Below are 24,808 nucleotides of genomic sequence, written 5' to 3'. Positions count from 1 at the left end.
ACCTCGTGAATAATTACTTGGCACCAGGAACAAATGCCTGCAGCAGTGGCTGTGGCTGTTTGCATTTGAGTTGAAACTCTGTACTATCCTGGCAAGATGGCCTTTCTACTTCAGCCTGAACACATCCAGTTTAACATCACCTCTATGGGTAGGTGATTCCACTGCTGAAAGACTGTTACTATTGGAAGCTGATCTGTCAAGTATTTGCAAGCCATTGGCACATATATCATACAGACACTAGTGGAGGCAGAAAGTGCCCCCACCCCTATGTGGAGAGGAGGGGCTTACACTGAGTATAAAACCCCTTCTAACCTTTCCACCATGCTCTCTTTTACGTTTGTTCTCCATGAGACATGATCTTTGATAGGGGTAGTCACACACGCTGTGTGCCCCCTACCCTAATGGATATTAAGACAGCCTTTGTATATAGTTATTATGTTTTGTTATATGAATAAATACATTTATCACATTTATTCTTGCATCTGCCTTTGGACTCTTCTATGCTCCTGGGTGTTTTCTACGATCCCAATTTCCACAGAATGGTAGCAGAGGGAATGGTAGCAGAACTCCACTCCAGGAGCTGTTGAAAAGGCGAGATGCCCTCCAAAATAACCTGTGAGAGAAGCTCCCCTGTTGTGACCAGAGGCCTTCAACGGAGGAGAACTTCACAGCAGCCCCAGACTGAATCAACGATGGAAAACATTGAAGGGGGTTTCCATCCTGCTACACCCTGGCAGCCAGAGGCCACCCAGATGCAGCAAGAGATCCCAGGGGCCGAGCCAAGCGATGCTGGAGAAGGCTTCTTCAGCACTGACGAAGAGGGGGCAGAAAGAGAAGATGAAAGCCTGGACAGGCAAGTGGCTGAGATGTCAGAAGAGGAGTGCAGAGCAGCGCTCGCCTTCCTCCTGAGGACAAGGGCAGCAGCCAGAAAGAGGCCTGAGGAGGCAGCACCAGAGATGCCTGCCATCCCGGTAAGGACTCCCCTGCCTGATCTCTCCAAGATGGCGCCTGCCGCCAGAGAGACTGCCCCCCCACCCAGTTTCCCGCCAAACAAAATGGCCGCCAGGCCACTTCCGGAGGCAACTTCCTCCAAGATGGCTGCTCCCCTGGGCACTTTGCCAGAACCACGAGCCAGGCCCTCCCCAGCTCCACAGCCCAGGCCTACAACGCCAGCCAGTCAGTTCAGCATTCCAGCGGCCCAGAGGACCACTCCGAGCCCACAAGGCCCTTGCCAGGCCCCGCCTGCCATGGCAAACATCAAAGAGGCCATAGAGACCCTGGTCGCTGCCCTGCAACTAATGGAGCAACCACCCACTGGCCCCCCCGAGGTCCCAGACCCAGCTGCCCACTCAAGGAGGGCCCCAAACCCAACCTCCCACCCCCGGAGGAACCCAGATGGACCTGCAGCCTCCCACCCCCCACTGCAGAGGCGCTCACCATTCACTGAATGCTCCAGGGAGGCCCAGGCTGAGGCCCCCGCACCTTTCCGGCCCTGCTGGGATGATCCGGAGCTGCAATCCTGCTCCTCTGATGGAGAAGAGGAGATCCAGAGACATTTCCAGGCCTACCCAGCCCATGGACCTCATCTGATGGGCCTCCAGTCTCCAGAAAGACCTCCAGGCCTTCTTCCCACTCCTCCAAGGCTTCCCCACCACATCGCTGATGTCCGGGCCTATTCTGAGGCTCCAGCCAGACCTGACTTCAGAGCTCAGAGAGGGAGATCGGAGCTCCAACAAGAAAAGGCTTTGGAGCATGCTCCATTTCCTGCACGTGCCCAGTTGCTTCAAACTACAGAAGGACTACAAAAAGGAGCCAGACCTAAGCAATCGATCCCAGGCTTAGGGATCCCAATGCCATTCACATCAGGATCTTTTCAGCCATTTGAACAACTCCCCATGCAGTTTAATGGCAATAATTTTGTAACTTTGCCAAATAATTTTGAAAAATTACATTTAAGTGGTCAGAATTTTAAAAAATGGTGTAAAGAGATTCAGATAATTCTCTTAAGAGAAAATACTCTGGACATGATCAAAAGACCACCCCCTTTACCTTGGAGCCCTGAAATTGAGTTCCTGCATAAAAGAGCTTACACAACCCTGTTAAGTTCTATAGACACAGCTCTGTATGCCAGTCTTTCAGATGGCCTCACAGCTCAGGAAGTTTGGACTGCCCTATATAATTTGTTCCATAGTGACAATATGGCTGCAACCAGCAGATTGTCAAGAATTTTCCACAACTATAAACTCAGACCTGGTGTCAAAATGGGGGAACATTTGGCAACGCTTAAAGCCATGAGGGATGAGCTTATACAGAGGGGGGAGCCTGTTTCTGAATCCACTTTAATTAGTGTGATGTTGAACTCCCTAGACAAATCCTGGAGTCCCTTTATTATTTCTCTAGAAGGGGTTTCTAGGGAACAAAGAAATATAGAATACTTTTCTGGCCGCTTTATTGAGGAAGATTTAAGACGCAGAGATGAGGAACAACAAGAAATGAAGGAGGCATATCACAGGCCTAGGCCTCAGAGGAGGCGCCAGGACACAAGTGAAAGGATTAATACCCTTCCCACCTGCTTTGACTGTGGCATACAAGGTCACTTTAAAAGGGAGTGCCCTCGCTCTAGGGCCAACACGGCTGGACTTAAGCACAATAAAAATAAAAGAGGCCGTGGAAGAGGGGGAGGTGGTCATAAAGGATACCAATTCTGTAGTGTCACTAGTGACAATCACACCTCCCAGGTAAAGGATGCTGAGGGGCTGTGGCTTCTTGATTCAGGTGCATCAACGCATATAGCCAACACGAAGCAACGATTTAAGGTTTTACACCCACTCAAGTCCTCAGTAAAAGTTGCCACTGGGGACAAGGCAGAGGTAACTGGGGAAGGCGTGATCAATGTGCCTGGTATAGGAGATGTCACAGGGGCACTGTATGTTCCCTCAATCAAGAACAACCTTTTAAGCATCTTAAAATTGACTGAGGATAAAAATGTAAAACTGGTTTTTGAGAAGGGTGGAGGTTATGTTTCCGAAAATGGGAGTGTTGTTGGCGATATTGTAAAAATCAACAATTTGCCTTATTTTTCCCCAAAAGCACAGGTCAAAAGGCACAAGAAACCTAACAAGAGGGCTCAGGGAGCTAACGCCCAGATAGAGCAGAAAGCTTCTGTGCCAGCCCCCAGGTTGTCCAAACTCAAGGACCCTGGACCTAAAACCAATGAAGCTTTTAAACCAGCTCCTAGGACATCCAAAGCCATTAAGGCTGAGCCCATTAAGGTCACAACTCCTCAGCCAACCCTGAGGAACTCAAAGGTGACCTTTAATCCAGTGCCTACTCTCATTACTGAACAGACCAAAGCTTGTAATAGTAAGATACATAAGGTTGACAAAGTATGCATGGGTAAACCTTTACATTTGGATTGTGCTCATATATTACACCGCAGGCTTGGCCATGCCAGCTTCCCGGTTATTAAGAAAATGCAAGATTTTTCTGATGGGCTTAAGATAAAGAATTGTAATACCTATTTGGAATGTGCCATCTGTAAGGCAGCAAAATCTAAAACTGCTGCTATACCTAAGGTCTCTTCCCGTCGTGCAAGGTACCCTTATCAGCTGGTACACATGGATTTGGTTGGTCCTTTTAGACCCTCCCTTGGTAGGGGGCGTTATTTTTTAACGGTAGTAGATGATTACTCTCGTTATGGCCATGTATTTATTTTAAAGGACAAAACTGAAGTCTTTACCAACTTCAAATATCTTTACAACCAGATCCAAACGCAACACAAGGTGTGCATCGCTCAGGTGCAGAGTGATAGGGGGACTGAGTTTACATCCAAGATTTTTGAAAAGTGGATGAAGGAGAGAGGTATCCTCCATTTTAAATCATCCCCTCGAACTCCGTCCGAGAATGGTATTTCAGAAAGGAGAAATGGAGTGCTGCAGAATGTCATGAACTGCCTACTTGCAGATGCTGACATGAGCCAAGTTTTTTGGGCAGAAGCGGTCAAAATGGCTAATTATCTAGTCAACAGGACGTGGAGTAGTGCCATTAACCAAACCCCATACTTCCTGGTCCATGGAAGGAAACCTAGCCTCTCACACCTGAGAATTTTTGGTTCCTATGCCTGGGTCCATATTCCCAAGCACCTCAGAAGAAAGGGGGGCAAGGCATCAAGGAGGCTCAGATTTATAGGTTATGCAACCGGCAGCAAGGCCTCTAGGTTTGTAGACAAAAATAACCTTGTCATTGTCTCTAGATCAGCTTCCTTTGAAGAGGGGTCAAATTGGTCAAAAATTCATTCCAATGAACCCGGTTATTCCCCTATTAGAAGCGACACTGAACAAGCAGCACCACCTGAAGAGGATGAACCAACAAACTCCAAGCAACTGACCAGCGAAGATCCAGATGGTGATGAATCCCTACCTGACTCTGACGATTCAGACAAGGAATCCCTGGGTGACTTCACACCTCCTGCCTCACCTAAACGACCATATCTTCGCAGCGCCTGGGACAGAGGCCCGCCCCATTTTGATTGGAAAGATACCTCCGGCAGCTCCAATTCTGACACCGATGCTCCGGATGACAATGATGATGGTGAGTGGCAATTTCCCAGACGGTCAAAACGCTCCAATAAAGGGGTGCCACCCAAAAGGTTGGACATTGGCTGTGTTGCCTCGGTCAACAGTGTTACCATGGCCCCTAAAACGTACTCAGATGTCCTCCAACTTCCCGAGGAAGAACAGCGCAGGTGGAGGGTGGCAATGGAGCGGGAAATGGATAGTCTCAAAAAATTGAAAGTCTTCATCCCCATGGAAGTCCCCAAAAAGAGGAAAGCAATTGGCACCCGTTGGGTCTACAAGGTCAAGCCAATGCCCAACAACAAACTCCTCTATAAGGCCCGGCTGGTAGCACAAGGCTACGCACAGCGCTACTTGCAGGACTTTGATGAAACATACTCCCCCACCGTGAGAGCGGAAAGTGTGAGGGCTGCTTTGGTCACCGCAGCAGCACATGGGGAACACATTTTTCAATTTGATGTGCAAACTGCTTATTTACACGCACATCTAAAACAAGAAATTTACGTCAGAGGTGCCCCCGGATTTCAACGGCAGGAAGGCCACACCTGGCTTCTGAAGAAAAGTTTGTACGGCCTCAAACAATCAGGCAGACTGTGGTACAAATGCCTGACTAAAACTCTCAAATCACTGGGTTTCCATCCATCTCCAGCTGATAAATGTACCTTCACAAGGGATACCAAAGGGGGGCTGGAGAAAGTCCTAGTGTATGTCGATGATCTTTTATATATAGGGCCTGACAAGGGGGGAAGTATTATATTTGCCAGGACCCTACAAAAAAAGTTCACTCTAAAGTCTTTAGGATATGTGGACAAGTACCTAGGCGTACAAATCATCACTACACCAAAAGGCTTTGCTCTCTCACAAAAGGAAAAGATAGAGGAACTCTTGGTGAAATGTAAAATGGAAGATAGCAAGCCAACGGCTATCCCAATGCAGACCGACTATTATGGATTGGCACACAAGGATAGCCCAGAGTTCCAAAATAATACTCTATTTAGGTCAGTGATTGGCTCATTACTATATATAAGTAACTGGAGCCGTCCAGATATTGCCCTGGCCGTAAACCTGCTATCTAGACAAGTGGAACATCCTACCCAGTTCCACTGGTTAGCCATTAAAAAGCTATTAAGGTATCTCAAGACCACAGCAGATTACGTGCTTCGCTTGGAACCTGAGAATAGAGACAAGGCCCAATTAAAATGCTTCGCAGATGCGGACTGGGCCGGAGATACCAAGACACGTAGGAGTACTTCGGGCTTCTTGGTACTATTAAATGAGGCACCCATCCATTGGCATGTGGGGCAACAGAAATTTGTTTCGTGCTCCACCGCTGAGGCCGAATATGCATGCTTATCAGAGGCAGGGAACGATCTGATATGGTTTGATGCCTTAATTTCTAGCATCTGGACACCACCGACTTTGCCCATCCAAATTATAGAAGACAACACCGGGGCCATAGGCATTGCCAAAGCCTATGCGGTGGGAAAAAGGTCCAGACATATCGATATCCGCTATCAAAATGTTAGGCAACTAGTAGAGATGGGGTTTATATCTTTATCACATTGTCAGACCAAATATCAAACAGCTGATATTTTCACAAAACCTCTACCAGCAGATAGGCACAAAGATCTGTGTAAAAAGTTATGTCTCACAGGGTAAAATCTGTTGTGCATTGCATTTGTATATTTGCATGCCATTGGCTCGCAAGGAGGGGAACTGTCAAGTATTTGCAAGCCATTGGCACATATATCATACAGACACTAGTGGAGGCAGAAAGTGCCCCCACCCCTATGTGGAGAGGAGGGGCTTACACTGAGTATAAAACCCCTTCTAACCTTTCCACCATGCTCTCTTTTACGTTTGTTCTCCATGAGACATGATCTTTGATAGGGGTAGTCACACACGCTGTGTGCCCCCTACCCTAATGGATATTAAGACAGCCTTTGTATATAGTTAATATGTTTTGTTATATGAATAAATACATTTATCACATTTATTCTTGCATCTGCCTTTGGACTCTTCTATGCTCCTGGGTGTTTTCTACGATCCCAATTTCCACATGATCTAAAATTGATTCAGATCTGCCTTCCTTTAACTGAAATCCATTAATCTGTGTCCTGTACTTTGGGACAGCAGCAGGAATAGCAACAATAAGAACAAAAAAAAGCCTGGTACACATTGTACACAATATGACACCTCTTCAGTTATTTGAAGACTGCTGTATCTCTTCCAGTTATCATTTCTCAAGGCATTTGATTTCTTTTTTCAAAATGAAAAACACATTTATCCACTACTTTTTTCTATTTTCAGCCTGTATCTCTAAGCTATCAAAATCACTCTGAAATTTATTTCTGTCCTGCTGAATATTAGCTAGGTCATTTACAAAGCAACAAGAATTAGCCAGATGAATTGTCATTGACTTTGAAGGAAAGTGCAGTAAACAATTTCTCTGCATCACAATATCCAAAGTTTAATATATGCTTTTGTTCATATACCATATTTTTCGGAGTATAAGACACACGTTTTTCCCACCTAAAAGAGACTGAAAATTTGGGTGTCTTATACTCTGAATGTGGCCCCACCCACCCGCTGGCCCCCTCCCTTCAGCCTCCACGCATCCTCTTTCTGGCTGCAGAGATTGCCACAGACAATGGCTTGTGTTTTGGGGCGTTTTCAGCCTCCAAACACTCCGTTTGAGAGCTGCTCAAGGCTGCGGGGATTGCCAAAGCACATTGCCGCCTCTGTGCATCACATTTTTGGCCTCTGCACATTGGTTTTAGGCCTCTGCATGCCCCATTTTTGGCCTCTGAGTGCCAGCAATCAGCAGCGATGTGCTTTTAGTGATCTCTGCAGCTTTGAATAGCTCTCAAATTATTCAATTAGCTGAGGTAAATTGTAAAAGGTAAATGTAAAGGTTCCCCTCGCACATATGTGCTAGTCGTTCCTGACTCTAAGGGGCAGTGCTCATTTCTGTTTCAAAGCCAAAGAGCCAGCGCTGTCCAAAGACATCACCGTGGTCATGTGGCCGGCATGACTGAATGCCAAAGGCGCACGGAACGTTGTTACCTTCCCACCAAAGGTGGTCCCTATTTTTCTACTTGCATTTTTTATGTGCTTTCGAACTGTTAGGTTGGCAGAAGCTGGGACAAATAACGGGAGCTCACCCCGCACTAGGGATTCGAACCGCTGAACTGCCGACCTTTCGATCGACAAGCTCAGCGTCTTATCCACTGAGCCACCGCATTCCTTCGAGGTAAATTGTAGGCCCCCTTAAAAACAAACAAAAAAAGCAAATAGCCTGCATTTATGACATTTGCAGGTTTATAAAGCAAAGGAAAGCTGAAATATTGTTAAGTATATTCCCAGTTTCACTTCCTGACCATTACACTTAATGACAAAGTTGGCACTCTCAATTGTAGTTACTATCAAGGACTACTTGTACTCTGACCCTCAGAATTATATGGATTAGAGTTAAGAAATTTAATCTGTTTAACAGCTAGACTAATCAACTAAAACATTAAAATATTAATTGATATGGAGGGTGTAAATATCTTACCAAGTGACATATTTTAATAAGTTAAGAACTAAGTCAATGTATATTGAAAATATGAAGCCATTTCTATTTTGATGTAAAAAAGTAATTTAAAAATGAACAATGCTCTTCTACTAAAGAAAAAGCAAAAATAAATTATAAAAACCATAATCATAAAGTATTTTGGGTTTTTCCTTTCAAATTTATGTGGTCATGACTGCTATTTTATTGATGTGGTTCTATATTTTACTCAAAACTCCCTGGAAAAATACATTTGAAGAATAGTAAGTAAAAAACAACACTACAGTTCAAACTCCTGTTAGAAACTTTGACAGAGCTTCGGACAGACTTTTTAAAATAGTTATCAAGCTATTATTTAAATAACTATTATTTAAAACATTTCATTGCCAACTTTAATCATTTCTCCCAAATATTGTTAAAATTCAGGCTTTCAGCTGCTAAACAGTTTGCTTTGAACATTTTGATGAATAATAACGGAATCAGTGGTGTGTTGCCCCCAGTTCGGACCAGTTCACAAGAACTGCTAGTAAAACTGGCGGGAGGCTCCGCCCACTGACCCGGACGTCATCAAAGCTGATCTGTGCGTGCAAATCAAAGTTGATTTGTGCGCGGCAACGATGCGAACTGGTAGTAAAGGTAAGCAGAACCCACCCCTGAACAGAATGTGGGAATTTTGGACACAAAGTTACATTCTATAAAGTTTTATTGTAGGCCAGAGGTGCTCCATGATGGCCAGTAGTCACTGGATTTGCAGGTAGCAACAAGGAGAACTATCCAACATATAGTTGTCAGGTCTGTCATCTCTAGTTGGGCATACCAGATTGACTCTGGTGCAAAACATTGGTGCAAGGCAAGGAGATCATAGACTTGTTTGCTTGTCTCACCATCTGAGGGAATGGACAATATGACCTATATGGCGCTTTATAGGTTTATGAGTCAAACCTTATGAGGTTGGGCTGAGAAATAATGACTTTGCCAAGGTCACCCAATAAACTTCAATTAATGTTAATAGATACATACCTAGATTTCTTAGATCCTAGTCAAACATCTTACCAGCACAAAGTCTGTTGATGGACATATATATGTACTTAATTAATACTAAAGAATTAAAATCTAATTCCAATATAAATAAAAAGGTAAAGTATCTCATAAATAGTTACAAACGTAAGTATAATACAATATAAATCAAAAGCCATGGATTGCAACATTTAGATCTTAGACCAATTTTAAAATAACAGGTAAAACAGGTATACTTAAAATGGAGCAATATTCCATAAGGTCAGACTATTATGGAAAAGCCCTTTTTTGCTTTGTAACAAGACAGAACTTATTGGCAGGGACATAAACAGGTAAAATCTTATAGTTACAAATGGACCTTCAATTACTGTATTCATCTACTATAACCATTGAACCGGAAAACTGTAAGAATACAGTATAATTTATATTACCTGAGTTAACTGTTAGTATTGCTTTAAGGAACTCAATTTTGCGGAACCTAGCTAACAATATCTACTTTGATTTGGTTAGTTTGGTGGTTCAGTGGTAAAAGAAGCTGAGCTTGTCAGCTGGAAGGTTCAAGACTTAAACACTGCAGGACGGGGTGAGCTTCTGTTATTTGTCCCAGCTCTTGCCCACTTAGCAGTTCGAAGGCATGCAAATGCAAGCAGATAAATAGGTACCACTTCAGTGGAAAGGTAACAGCATTCCGTGCGCCTTGGTGTATAGTCATGCTGGCCACATGACCACAGAAATGTGTTTGGACAATTCTAAAAATGGAGATGAGCACTGCCCCCTAGAGTCGGACATGAAACAGGGGAAATCTTTACCTTTATTAAGTTAATGGCAAATTATATTTGATTTAAGAGCTCTTTCCTTGTTATGTGTTGATATTTTTTCATGGCAAAATTTCAATTTATTGCAGTAAACTAAAAATGTTGGGAAATAGTGCCCTGGTTGTTTCTAACCAATTTGCCCATCTATGAAGGAGAATGAAAGTCTGTGGAAAAATCCAACAGCCAAGCTTAGAATTTACACTCAATCTTATAAATTTATACTCAAAGAAACAATTCCACTTTGCTGTACACTTTTAGAGCTACATCTGATTTAGAGATATAGGATATGATATAGTCATTTCCATATCAACTGTGTTCTTAAGAGAAAGCCCTTCCTTCCTTCCTTCCTTCCTTCCTTCCTTCCTTCCTTCCTTCCTTCCTTTCCTTCCTTCCCTTTCATGGCTCATTTTCATCCAAATAAACAGCCTTGGAGGGCACTTGGAAGAGAAATCAATATTAAAGACAAAACTCCATCTCAGCGGTAATGCATATTGACCACCTCTATTTTTAAATGTCATTGCTAGGAACAAGCAAATCCTTTTGGGTATAGAGAAACATCCGCAGTTATATCAAGGTCACAGAAAATGGAATAACAGCATAGTATCATTAGGCTATGCTATGCTATGCTATGCTATGCTATGCTATGCTATGCTATGCTATGCTATGCTATGCTATGCTATGCTATGCTATGCTATGCTATGCTATGCTATGCTATGTGGAAGGAAGAACAATGCTATAAGAAACTATTTCTCTCTGTCTTCATTTATTTTTTGTTGGGTGGAACAACTGGTATACTGGAGTCGACAAAAGAACACTAATGGAGAGCTTCCAGCCTGCAGTATTTTAAAAGCAAATGATAGGAATGATAATAAATAACTATCCCTTTTTTTACAAGACATTTTTATTTGTAGGCGATTGCTAATAATAAATTACATTTAATAATTTATTTTCAAACTATTTGATAAAAAATGCACACATGCACAAAATTAAGACATACTATGCAAATAAATATTTAAAGTTTATGAAAGCATATGTTAAATGCCGAAGTACAAATTAAAAGATCAGTGTTAGAAGTTAAATAGTAAAATCTTTTTCTCGAATACTCAAGAAATATTCTAATTTTATTAATACAGATGAAAATGCAATAATAGAGAAAATACGTGGCATTCTCTCTCACCTTCCCATTTTGGCTGACGTTCATAATTAAGTATATTGAAAAATTCATTGATGCATGTTTTAGATACTTAGGCTACAATTCTACTTGCTATTATATAGACGTAAGCCCTATTGAATCAAACAGAGCTAACTTTTCAATAGCAGATACAGAAGTTAATTCTTAGGAATGTAACACTAGACACATAACACTGCTGGTGTTTATTTTAAGTAAGTTATTAAAGGACTCCAACTTTGAAAACTTTACTTGAGAGTGTCAATATTCTCATGCAAATGTCAGCATTCATCATATTTTGGACAGTCATTGTAATCTGTACGTTAGTATTTATTTTCATAATTCATGATGTTACCTTCATTCTAAATGAATTTGCTGAAGCTTCAATAATAAAAGGAAATTCCTGTTCATGTTACAGTTTTTAAAGATCATGAATAGGCTTGAACATCAATTGGGATGAATAAAAAATCGCTATTTCCAGAAGTTTGAATTGTATAGGTCTATTCAACAAATAGGCAAATAGATCTGTCAACAAATGACCATGTTTGATATAGCCAATAGGCTAATTCGTCATGTAGACTAGACATCTGAATGCAGCTACTATTAGAGCTCCAAATATCTAGACAAATACTGACCACTAAGAGGCTAGTATAAGACATACTTTTAAAATTTCCTTGGTTTAAACACCTATGCCTAAAATTATGCAAAAGGTACAACCAATCTATTCCAAAGAATAACTTACTAGCTACAAGTAAAATAACAAAAATGCAAATTTCTTCACTTATATCCCATACTATATGAGTGCATTTCTGTTTGCCCTGTAGATAAGATATAGAATGCAAGCCTTCCTACTTTTCCTCTTTCATGTACCTCATCCTCTCGGAAAGGTATTTCTTGAGTGCTAGAGTGTCTCCGTAGGAGGCTTGGGATCTAGTTTTTGGATTGCAGTGAAAGAAGAGCAAATCTGATATAGGTAAAGGTGCTTTTCTGTGCCAGGATGAGCTATATCCGCCTTTAATTGTACCTAGCCTTTTAGCTCTTGTAGGAGGAAAGGTAAACAGCTGGAAATAGGAAGGCCTGCTTTTGCAATTGACTGGATGTTGCCTATTACCATAATAAGAGGTGCTAAGATAGGTTACATCTTATTTAAATGTACTGATACCAAATAAATGTTATTATCACTAGTTAGTTGTGAACTAGAGAAGGATTCCCTTATTTTAACAATATTATTTTAAGTGGAAAAAATGTATCTATGGCTGTTTGCTGAAACTCCAGAAAGCCGATACCAACCGATACCTTGCAGGTGCTTCCTGCAAGGATTTTTTAAAAGTGTAAGCCTTGTAATAAGCCTAATTTCATTGCTATTAGTATATTTTTATTAGACAGTTAATATGCATACTGCTTTAGCCTTAAGAGATAAAGTGAGATATGCTGTATCCCAAGAAGTTTACAGTTTGTGATTCAAGAAAAGAAGGGCTGCAGAATAAAAGTAAAGAAATAGACATAAGCGAGCAAAGAACATATATTATCACATTGATCCTAGAATATTCACAGTAGGACCCAGAGCTATGCAGACTATTCTAGCATATGAAATGGAGAATATGGCTTTAGGATAGCTTTTTACAATCTGATGTTCTCCACGCAGACATGGGAAAAGGTTGGGAGAGGAAGGAAAGAAATGGTATTAATGGTCTTTAAAGCCAAATGTACTGTATATCATGCATACATCTCTTAAAATGTAAATACTCTTAAGTCCTCAGGAAATAAAACTGAATGTTGCAATCTGGTTTCATAATATTATGATTTACTTATCAGCTTGTCTTAATGAGAATTAAATTTAGCCTGATTTAAGCCAGTCTTGAAAGTGTTTGTGGAGTTTTTTTAAAAAAAATTAAACAAAATTTAAAATACTATTCATTCCACAAGATTTCAGTTTAACTCAAAATTGTATTACATTTGCACTGAAGTCAAAGGACAACGGGATCATCTACAGTACTCAGTTAAGGATAATTAATTGTTACATCCATTATTGTGTTAGATTGAATCATTATAAACTGAAATTAACTAGAATTTGAGGGAGGGGTGTAATCTAGGAACTAAGCACATGTTGTTTGCCAGATGCCATAAGTTCTAGTTGGTTATTTCTCTGGCTCCTACTTACTTGAGGCATGTCAGAAACATAGTGGGTGTTGACAAGGAGATGCTTTGAGGATTATGCTGCATACAAAAAACTGTTAAAATCTCCCCTCCCACCCTTTCTGGCAGTGTTAAAATGACATATCTATGACAGTGTGTATGGAAAAAGTTGCAACAACTGATCCCTGAAGGACACATGTTATGTAATTCTAAACATGCCTGCTTAGAAGGCAAGATGACATCTGGCATTAAGTGAGTATTTGCATCTAATATTAATTAATAATGAATATGATCAGAATAAGTATAGGAAAGGGAATTTAACCCTAAATTCCCTGCTGTAATCCTGATGAAAATATTTCTGCTTCTATTTCTATTTCTAAAATCATTAAGAGGAAATTGATATCAGTCAAAAATTCCCACTTCACTCAAATATCTTTACTTCTTTGTAAACATGCTAAGGATTATATTCCTGCACAAGGCATTAATCCGTAAAAGCCAGTTCTTCCACTTTTACCCTTCTCTTTCTGTAGACTCAGCTGCAATCAGCATAAAGTCATTTATTCTTATCAAGCATTTTTTGATGTTTAAGTAAATATTTTATTCACAGATATTTATATTTCAACTGATTTGATCATCTTGATTTTGGAAAAATCCATTTTACTTCCAAACTGACAGTGATTCAGCTATCAGAAGACAAAAAAGCTTGCTAAGTAGATGCAAAAAATAATGACATCAGCAAGTACCATAGATCAGGAAGACTTACTGAGTACTGGAGAGACCAAACTGGCCTACAAGAAAAACCAAATGAAAGAGAATGGAGGCGTGGGAAGACAAAGCATTACATGGCCAATACATTAAATAAGTAGCAGGAAAAGCAGATAATAACAGGACCTGGCAATGGCTAAGAGCAGAAAACTTGAAGAAAGAGACCAAGGGGCTAATTCTGGCTGCAGAAGGCCAAGCCTTAAGAACAAATGCATACAAAGCCAGAACTGAGAAGACAGCAACAGACAGCAAGTGTTCTCTATGCAAAAAAACTGAAGAAACAGTGGACCACCTGGTTAGCTGCTGCAAGAAGATCACCCAGACTGACTACAAGCAATGGCATGACAAAGTAGCAACAATGGTGCATTGGAAAATCTGCAAGAAATGACTATTTTTTTTTTTTTAATTTGATTTATATGCCGCCCTTCTCCGAAGACTCAGGGCGGCTTACAATGTGCTCAGCAATATGCACTATGGCTAAAGAGAGCAAACGTAATACCACTAGTAATAGGAACTTGGGTGCAACCCTAAAACAACTGGAGCATCACTTGAACACCATTGACAAAATCACCATCAGTCAATTGTAAAATGAGCTTCGCTTGGAATAGCTTATATATATTCCTGACACAGGCACAGGTCATATTTAAACAAATGCTAGTAACAATTCTGAATTAAATTTCCTTCTCTTCCATTTAGATCAGGCATGTCTAACCCGTGGCCCACAGGTCACATGTGGCCATGGGTTAGGCTATAGGATATGCAGCCTACATATATAATTATAATTACAAGTATAATTACACATATCTACACACACACACACACACACACACACACACCTCACAAAGATTTGAGAACAAGCCTGCGGTATCTAGAACTCATTTAACCATTGTTATAAGATCAGCATTAGTATACTCAGAGCCCTGCTTCCAAGAGTTTTTTGTAATCTGGAAGAAATATTACTTCCCAGACTAAAAACTAAAAGAGCTAACTGCATATTCATTTTTTCACTGCTTACCTCATTGCAATATTATATGATTCAGGGTGGATACATGTTTGATCCAAAGGATTTGGCTGCTGAATGACATTTGCTGCAGCTTTGGTTTTCTTTTTACACAGTTTCTCATTTGTGACTGCTTTATGACTCCCAGCTGCAAGCTCACTTTGTTGACTGAGATCCAAAATCATAAGAGAAAAGGATGTAGTTATCATTAAAGCAGTGAACATCATATGTATCATTTCTGCTTCTGCCCAATGGGCAAAGCTACAAAACCTCAAATTCTATATACCGATTCTGCAAACATTGCTAACAAATGAGCATTATAATTATCAAATCCTCAAAAATTCTGCATATAGTGGACCTGAAGTGCTCTAATTTAATTGTCTACATTTCTGTCAACCTCCATTGAAATTGAGCAATTTAAAAAAAAACACAGATTCAATATTTCAATCATAGAAAATAGTGTAAACAGCTTCACTCAAGAAGTACAATACAATAGTAGAACACATGGCTTGTAGTTTGAGGGCACCAGATTCAATTTCTGACAAATTTCTGAGAAAAATCTTGAAATGACATTGCTGGTCTGTATAGCTAATGCTAAATTAAAAGGCTATGGTTAGAACTGTTTTAAGATTGATTCATATGCTTCCTATAAAGAGTCCGGACACCAAACTGGGAATCCCTCTGTTTTTTTCTTGATAACTGAGATCTCTTTTCTTTTTCCCTGCTTTTGTGTGGGTGAGTTTGTTGGCTTAAAACCTTAATATGTTGAATCAGTAGGGTTTTTTTTATTGTGCATAGTCATTGTATCTTATATCCCACCCTATATACCAAAGAAAACCTCACTCATAAGCGTACTATTACACAGTGGTCCATGCATAGAACTATTATCAACTTATATTTTTATTTAATTTTTATGGGTTTTCATTGAATTCCAAGACCAATCATAGATCGGAAGATATGACTCCATATATTAAAAACATGTGTATCAATATGAGAGCCAGAATTCCTTGCACTATCTTACAATGTGTTTTTTTTTTCTCTCTCTCTTTTGTGTAGACTATACCAACTGAGCCTCAAATGTAGCTACATCTTCCTAAAATATCTAAGGTTGGCTGGTGCAGCAAGTTCAAAGTTATTAATACTGGGGGAGGGGGGTAGTATTTAAGATATCTCTATATCCAAAGTTGAGTCAACCTTCAGCTTCTGAAATGAGCCTTTGTGCTTAGTTCCACAGTGTTCAATCAAATTCCTATTATATTTCTGTTCTGCTTAAAATTTAATTGAACTGTCATTTGGAGTTTCTTTCCTTGGAAATGATGAGAAACTTTATTATGACATACAGTCTTTACTTGTCAGAGAATATTCATCACTGGGCCAAAGTCAAATTGGCATTGTAAGACATAATATAATGCAAATATGTCTAGGGTAGTTATTACTATTGAGGGTTGCAACATGTGGGTGGGATAATGTGGAAAAGGAAGAGAGGAAAGAAGAGACTCTGCCTATTCTCCCTCTATACTCCCAATAAAATTTCTATAATGTTTGACATTAAATTTAATTTGATTTATTACATTTGATAGTTTCTTTGTCGGAGGAAACAATATTTATTAAAGTTAGATGGATCAATATCAAATCCTGGCTAGGTGGCTCAGTGGCTAAGACACTGAGCTTGTCAATCAGAAAGGTCGGCAGTTCGAATCCCTAGTAGAGGTCTCCTGCATGAGCAGGGGTTGGACTAGATGATCTCCAAGTTCCCTTCCAATTCTGTTACTGTTAAAATGTTAATATCTTAATTTGTATGACACAAATTCTTCCAAGCAACATTTACTATTTTATAAATCCAAAACAAATGGTATCAACATATAAACAACTTAGCATGTCTTCCCTTATGGCAGTTGATGAGGATGGATTGGAGGTTAGAGTAGTGGAAGATTAGTGGGATCAGTGTCTCCATCTGCATGTTTATTTCATTATGTTAAGATATGGTAATTAATATCTAAAAGCTGAGTTATGAACTTCATAGCTGAGCTGAGCTATGAATCTATGACTCTACTCCCTAAATCACATTGCCCTTCTGTGACCCCTCTTATAGTATAATTGACTAATCAGCAGACTACAAATTACTCTTCATCCTAAATGCAGACTCTCAAGTCAAGGATTCTAACCTATTACCTACTGGGGTTTTTCTTTTATCAAATCTCTACTTACATGTGGCACATAAGTACACCCATTTTATATTACCTGCAGAATGATCTGATGTATTCCTGATTGATCCTGATAAAGCCAGCACATTGTTGAAAGGATTTTGGTCCCAATCCTTTGACATCTTTAAGTTGTTCCCGACTGATAAATGGTCCATTTTTCTGTCGCCATTCAATGATATTTTTAGCCCTGTTGGCATTCAGTCCTGCAATATGTCTAACAAGCATAATAAAAGGAAATTTGGAATCACATTTCATAAAAGGAAGCAATAAGTACTATCAAAGCAACATAATACAGATACTGCTTGCTCTAGGACAGGGGTGTCAAACCAGTGGTGAAATCTAAAATTTGTTACTACCGATTCTGTGGGTGTGGCTTGGGGGGGTAATGTGACTGGGTGGGCGTGGCCAACTTTTTTTTTTTTTTTACTTTTAAAATCATTTTTTCTACAACCTCTTTGGTGAAGAGATTGTAAAAAAATGCTTTCAAAAGGTTCTGACGATCCCAGCTGAGTTGCCTGATCAGAAGAGACTTTTTTCTTTTAAATGCCTCTGACGATCCAATAGCTTCTTTCTGGCTTACTTGCATCATCTGAGCAAAGCAGATGGCAGTTTTAATGGCAGTTTCCCTCCCACGGTATGGATGCCCCACTTCCTACATTACTAGCTTGTGAGGTGACAAAGATGGTCTTTTCCTGTTATGAGCCATGTCTCCTCAGGCTATTATTTTTGAGTAGTTTTTATTTTATATGTATTTTGAACGTATATTTAAATTATATTTGGTTGGATTTCTTGGTCTGATAGCTATCCAGACTGTTGTGAACAAGGGGAGGATATAAACTCTGAAACAAAGAAATGCATTTTGTAAACTGCTAGGCCATAGACAAGCCACAGATGGCTATTTCTGTTTTGCCTGTGCTGTTGGTGAAAGGGAGTGGGAGAACATTCAGATGTGCACATTCACTGCTAAGTAATAAAGAAAGGTTTGATGTTATCTGTGGATACAGACTTAACTTTAGCTCCACTCATGGAAGGTGATTCCATTTACAGAACAAAGTCATAGGAATAAAAATAAAAGTAAGGTCCAAGGCACTAGTCCAAAGATATAGAACCACTGTATGGATTCTTTGAGTTTTGAAACTATCTAAGTGAATGTTTTCAAGCTCACCTTAATAAAGTTTCTGAGCAGATGTTAATATCGACTCCTACGAAGCTGACACATTCCTCCACCACACTATCCAGGATTGCTTTGAGTAGTGTTTGAGATACATCATGCTGTAAATTGGGAGGGGGAAGAAAGAGAAATCCAATAACACTTGAGTAGTATTTGATTACTGTATGATGGAAACTATTCACAAATGAGAATTCCAGAGAATGGCAGTATTAATAAAACATTTGTGGGTAGAATATTGACACATAAAAGAACCCAAGAGATGAACATCTGATATACTGCCACTGTTTGTATTGTGGAACTGGCTGAACTCATTTGAATTTATTTTTAAATTGCATATTCCCCCTCTAACCAGTTAGCAAGAACTTCAGATAGGCAAAATATATGTGACAGACAGCCTATCATGTTTCCATTAGAAACAGAGATTCATAACAGGGCCGGACACATGCCTATTTCTCTAAGAATTAAGAAGAGGAAATGAAGTGTTGGTTTTGCACATGCCAGTTTCCTCTAATGTTCATATTATGATGTCAATTTGCAGCAAAGTATTTAAGAGAGTATTCATATTAAAGTTTTAAAATCTGTAGATGATAGTAAATAGATTTATATTAAAGCTTTATGGTAAGAATACCTAATAGCTCGATAGATTTGTTATAAAAATATTAAAAAGAAAAGGTAACAGGGGTTGGGGTTTAAAAATAAAATCATTTCCCCACTTAATCTGTTTCCCACTTCTGCACAATATATTATTAATATTGTTGTTGTTAGTCGCGAAGTCATGTCCGACCCATCGCAACTCCATGGACAACATTCCTCCAGGCCTTTCTGTCCTCTACCATCCCCTGGAGCCCATTTAAGCTCATGCCGATTGCTTCAGTGACTCCATCCAGCCATTTCATCTTCTGTCGTCCCCTTCTTCTTTTGCCCTCAATCGTTCCCAGCATTAGGCTCTTTTCCAGTGACTCCTTCCTTCTCATTAGGTGGCCAAAGTATTTGAGTTTCATCTTCAGGATCTGGCCTTCTAATGAGCAGTCAGGGTTGATCTCCTCTAGGACTGACCAGTTTGATCGTCTATTATTAATATTAGCCTGTGTCTGTTAATTTGTTTTAAAAGCTTTAAAAGAGTAATCTGAATCAAATCTAACTGAAAGCTACATAATTGGATCAGGGGTGAAATGCTCCCGGTTCGGACCGGATTGCCCGATCCGGTAGCGATGGAGGTGGGTGGTTCGGAGAACCGGTAGCAAAAATCCCTGCCCCCCCCCATGCCCAGCTGAGCCGCACAATCATCAGAGGCTTTTTTTTTTTTTTTTACTTTTAAAAGCATTTTTTCTACAACCTCTTCGGTGAAGAGGTTCTAAAAAATTGCTTTCAAAAGGCTCTGACAATCCCAGCTGAACTGCCTGATCAGCAGAGGCTTTTTAAAAAAACCTCTGCCGACCAGGCAACTCAGCTGGGATCATCAGAGGCATTTAAAAGAAAAAAAACCCTTTTTTTTCTAGTCACACTGTAGTCTTTCTAGAGCAGACTACAGCAAAACAGCAAATGTTCATTCTTGCCTGCTCCAGAGAAATAAAGGCCATACATGTAGCATCAGATGGTCTACTGTTGTTTGCATAAACATCATGTTGCTGATTCAATATTCATTCTACAATCAATCACATCAATATTCCAGAATCTTTTTCCACAAGTACTACATAGAGAGCCAGTTTGGTATGATGGTTAAGGTATCAGGCTAGAAACTGGGAGATCATATGTCTAGTCCAGCCTTAGGCACAAAGCCAGTAACCTTCAGCTAGTAACTTTTTCTTAGCCCTAGGAAGGAGGCAATGGCAAATCATTTCAAAAAAACCTTGCCAAGAAAACTGAAGGGACTTGTTCAGGAAGTCTCTGAAAGTCGGACATGACTGAATGGAAGAAAAAACATTATCATACAAAAAACTATGCATCTGCCTTTGTTAAATTATCAACTATTATTTATAGTCCAACACATCAACTGTACTTCTGTCTTCTAAGGCATTAGTTATCGTACTTGCTTTAACATCATTTGCTAATTCGATAAGTATTCTCTCCACTTCTTCATTTAAATCAATTATAAAAATATTGAAGAGTTTAGGAATCTTGTGGCATCCCACTTGATAGTTCATTAACATTTTTAGTATGATTTTTGAGCCAGGTATCTAACAGACATGTCACCCAGATAATTCCCTAGTCAAATAAAAAATGACATTAGACTAGTGTGCAAGACTTATCCTTAATAAATCCATCCTGATATTTGCTATACTTCTTTTAAGGTGCTTATATGTCTCCCTAAGTCAATATAGATTTCTTAGTCTCTATTCCCCTTGATTCTCCTTTTTTGGTGATGACATTTCTAGTCCTCTGTCACTTTATCAGAAGTTCAGCATTTTTCAAAGATAAGTTCATCAAGACCATCAAGTCACTTCAGTATCCTAGGAAGCAATTCAGTTGGCCCTGTAAATTTAAACTTATTCAGAATAATAAGGCATTCCCTGACTATATTTGTATTACTCTGAAACTTCAACTTTGCCCTTTCATATTGCTCTTTACAATTGACTAATAGAACACATGCTCCCTTGTAGGGAAAATAAATCTTGAATGAGCTTGAATCCCAATGGTTCATGGATATGTCTTTTTATTTGTGCCTGTAAATATTACTTCATTTGATATTGCTTTTCGCCAGAATGTGTTTCTAACTTACTTGTTTAATCTATAGCCATGAGATTTCTCAACAGCTGTTAAGTATAGAACTGAGAATACATAAGGAGTCGAGTAGCTGTGGATTTTAAATAAAATAAAATATTTGATTTCTAGGTCAGAAACTATAGGGGCTACAACAACCATCCTATTCTAAGGCCTGGTTTTAAATAGTTTTCAGAAAATCATTGAAGTGGGAGCAATACAGATTCTCTTTATTAGCATATTGTAATGTTTATTCATTTGATTATAAATATATCTAAAGAAATCATTTTTGCTTGTTTGATAATCTCAGCTCATTATGAACCTAGCTTTCCTAAGACACACTTTACAATTCCATCACATCTGTTCTGAGCATGTCCTTGGTAACTTTACCTTCATTCCCTTTTCTATATTTGTTGTTTTCAGATTCTTTCTATGCTTTTATATACCCAGATTTGTTTATTTAGCTGTCCTCCATTTTCCCCTCATTGGAATTGTTTCTAATTATGTCCCAAAGGTGTTTTTTCAAGAGGCAACTGGTTTTTCTTTGAAGACGTTTCACTTCTCATCCAAGAAGCTACTTCAGCTCTAATTATGTTTGTAATTATGTTTTTCATATTTTCTTGCTTAGTAACTACCACCAATCTTTTTCCAATTAGTTTCTCCTGACATTGAAACCTATTTCATATTGGTTTGATTTTATTAAGATCTGCTTTTTTAAAGTCCAAAGTATGCCTTTGACCATATTTAGCTTTTGCTCTTAATATCAAGAATTTAACAGCCAACTTTTCTCCTTATCCCCTTTTCCTCAACTGCCTCTTTCCTGTTGGTTAGTATTAACTCAGATTCTCTTATGCCATACTCCATTTTCTAAAGGCAAGACTGGCAAAAATGTACCCCAATTTATCACCCAATGTTGGAGAAGTGGTCACAAACTAGGGACATACTACCATATGTGGTGGATGTGCCCTAAGGTGAGGAAATTTTGGTATAAAATTAAAGGGTGGTTGGAAGAGATTACACTCCTAAAGATAGATTTTAAATCAGAGATCTTCCTCCTAGGAATGATTGATAGAAAAATGGAAAAAAGTCTATTATATTATATTGCATATTCTAACGGTGGCCAGAATTACTCTAGCGCAAGTGTGGAAGTTGACCAATACACCATCGGAAGAAACAATAATAAAGAAAATCATTGAATGCGCTGAAATGGATAAATTAACGATGGAGATCAAAGAAAGAGAAAACTCGGATTATTATAAAGTGTGGAACAGGTTTTATACATGGTTGGAAAACAGAAATCAAATTAAGAAATAAAAATATAAAGTGAAATTAGATATTAACATACTGGATATAAATGTAAATAATGATCCTGCTAACAAAACAGTTAATTATGAATATTTAAAAATAAAGAGGAGCGGGAGGATAAAAGCTAAGAGTAAAGACAAAAGTCGATGCAGAAAGTTGTAAAACTGTATATATCTGTTGTTAGTATTGTATTTCAATGTCTGGTATATGTGTGTTTTTGCTTTTTGTTTTTGTCTTTTGATTTCTTTTGCTATTGTGTGTTTGGTTTTAAAATGTAAAATACTCAATAAAAATTATTTTTTTTAAAAAAGGAAATCCCTTCACCAAGTGCTGAAGACATGTGCATAACCTTGAAGAGTTTAGCAGAGCTCATACACAAAAAAGGTATTTTTAGGATATCATATTCTCTGTGAATTATGCATCTCTCCTTTACATCACTTGACTCACCATTTTAATTGGATCTAATATATATTATTTAACTCTGAGACCACTTTGTGTAATTTTATCTTGAAATGTACAGTAAAAACCTGCATATTACAGTTTCCAAATCTAAAATACAACAAATATAATAATAGTGTGAGAATATTCAAATTCTGACAACTTCTGGAGCTAGTAAAAAGTTAGAGCTATTTGGGATATTGACCTCGGGTCAACTGATAGATCATTATTATCTACCAAATATAACACAATGGCATTACAATTACATTTGCTAACAACATTCTTTGAAACAGCAACATTTTCAGCTTCTGAGATATCTGAGATGACAACTTTTTAAATCCTTTAAAGCTAAAAAAAAATAGATAATTGTTTTGGGAGGAAATAGTGGGCTATATAAATATGACTGTGCAACAAAAGCTAAACTTTGCAGATTGTATTATTTGTATTATATACCTAGTACTTTGAATCTGACAACCAGACAATGCAAATGGACTCTCCATGTCCGTACTATGGCCAAAAGACTGATATTGTAGTATTGGAAAGATAAACATATGGCTCCTTTTACTCAATGAAGCGTGATTGCACTTGCCACCTATGAGTGGAGTGCCCTTAGGAATAGACTTTGCATGGGCAAATATAATGAAATATTGGGTGCATTTATACAAAACACAGTAGGTTTAAAAATGATAGTTATATAAATCTATGAGAAATATACATGCATTTGAATAATAATGACCTTAGATTACTATATTTAATTGTAACTATTAACTGGTATAATACATTGTACTTTTTATTTATTTATTAAATTTATATGTCACCCATCTCACTGTCATGCAACTCTTGTACTTCACTTTTTAAAAAAACGTACAATATTTGAATGGACTTTTTAATGGTTTCTTTCTTTCATAATCTTTGTAGTTTTAAATGCATTTTGTTCTAGTTTGTTTTTTATTTTCATGATTTTAAAAACAATAAAAGACTAAATTAGAAAGTTAGAGCCATTTCTACCCTCTCATCTGGCAGGCAGCAAAGGAAGGGAGCTCTGCACAGACTACCTTCGCCTATCAAATATGCCTATCAACGTATCTTGAATCAACTTTCTATTTACCTTCTGGGAGAGAAATGAAGGTATTTTGACAATCAATGGCCCTCAGAGTTTATACAGCATAGCTGGTACCTGGTTTGATAGTTGAATTTTTCCTGTACATCTTAAGAAAGAAGGCATGTATTACTGTGACATAAAAAGGAACTGAAAGCTATACACTCAATGAAATTAGTTTGGAAGGGCAAAACTGACTACCTCCCACAAAATAAAATTGTTCTAAATCAGTTGCAGTTTCTTAAACACACAAGCCTCTAATACCTCAGTGAGATAGGGGCCTATTCTCCACAAAACATAAACATTTTCCTTTATATGCCCATACAATGAAGGCTAATCCCCACCAAATGATGTCCTCTCAAACCTTTTGAGATTTAATTTTTTTTCCCTATGTCTGTTGTAACTAGAATTGCCAAATCCTACACTAGCATTTCCAGAATAAACACATTTAAAACATATGATCCAAATTTCTGAAAGAACACTGAAGAGCAGTTCATTAGACGGAAGCTACAGGCATCTGTATTCTACTGCAGTGTAACTACGTGGGGCTGCCCTTAAAGATCACTCAAACTGCAGGTAATCTAAAATGGAGCAGCATGGGTAATAATGAGCATGCCACAGAATGCCCATGTTTCCGCTTCATTGGTTGCCCTCGTTGCCAATCTGCTTCTGGGTGCAATTCATGATGCTAACCATCTGGAAGGACACCTTTAAAGCCAGTGGTGGGATTTAAAAATTTCACTACCTGTTCTGTCTTGGTGGGTGTGGCAGGGGAAGGATATTGTAAAATCTCCATTCCCTCTCCACTCCAGGGGAAGGTTACTGCAAAATCCCCATTTCCTCCTGATCAACTCCGACTTGGG

The 24,808-nt window shown here is 38.8% G+C and overlaps 1 protein-coding gene across 1 annotated transcript in view; it reads right to left on the bottom strand.

The window, feature by feature from the left end:
* SRBD1 (S1 RNA binding domain 1) overlaps nucleotides 1–24,808 on the bottom strand; it is a 147,818-nt gene that overhangs the window by 5,422 nt on the left and 117,588 nt on the right. The window contains exons 17-19 of the mRNA XM_070948314.1: nucleotides 18,398–18,504; nucleotides 17,270–17,446; nucleotides 15,044–15,196 (exon numbers count right to left, since the gene is read on the bottom strand). Of these exons, the coding sequence (XP_070804415.1) occupies nucleotides 15,044–15,196; nucleotides 17,270–17,446; nucleotides 18,398–18,504 (437 nt within the window). The remainder of the gene's footprint in view (nucleotides 1–15,043; nucleotides 15,197–17,269; nucleotides 17,447–18,397; nucleotides 18,505–24,808) is intronic.

Source organism: Pituophis catenifer, unplaced genomic scaffold, assembly GCF_029215685.1.
Source record: "Pituophis catenifer annectens isolate HBS135680 unplaced genomic scaffold, rPitCat1.0.hap2 SCAF_1, whole genome shotgun sequence".
Taxonomy (NCBI): Eukaryota; Metazoa; Chordata; class Lepidosauria; order Squamata; family Colubridae; genus Pituophis; species Pituophis catenifer.
The sequence above is the reverse complement of the archived record's forward strand: the minus strand, read 5'-3'. Positions and strand labels throughout refer to the sequence as shown.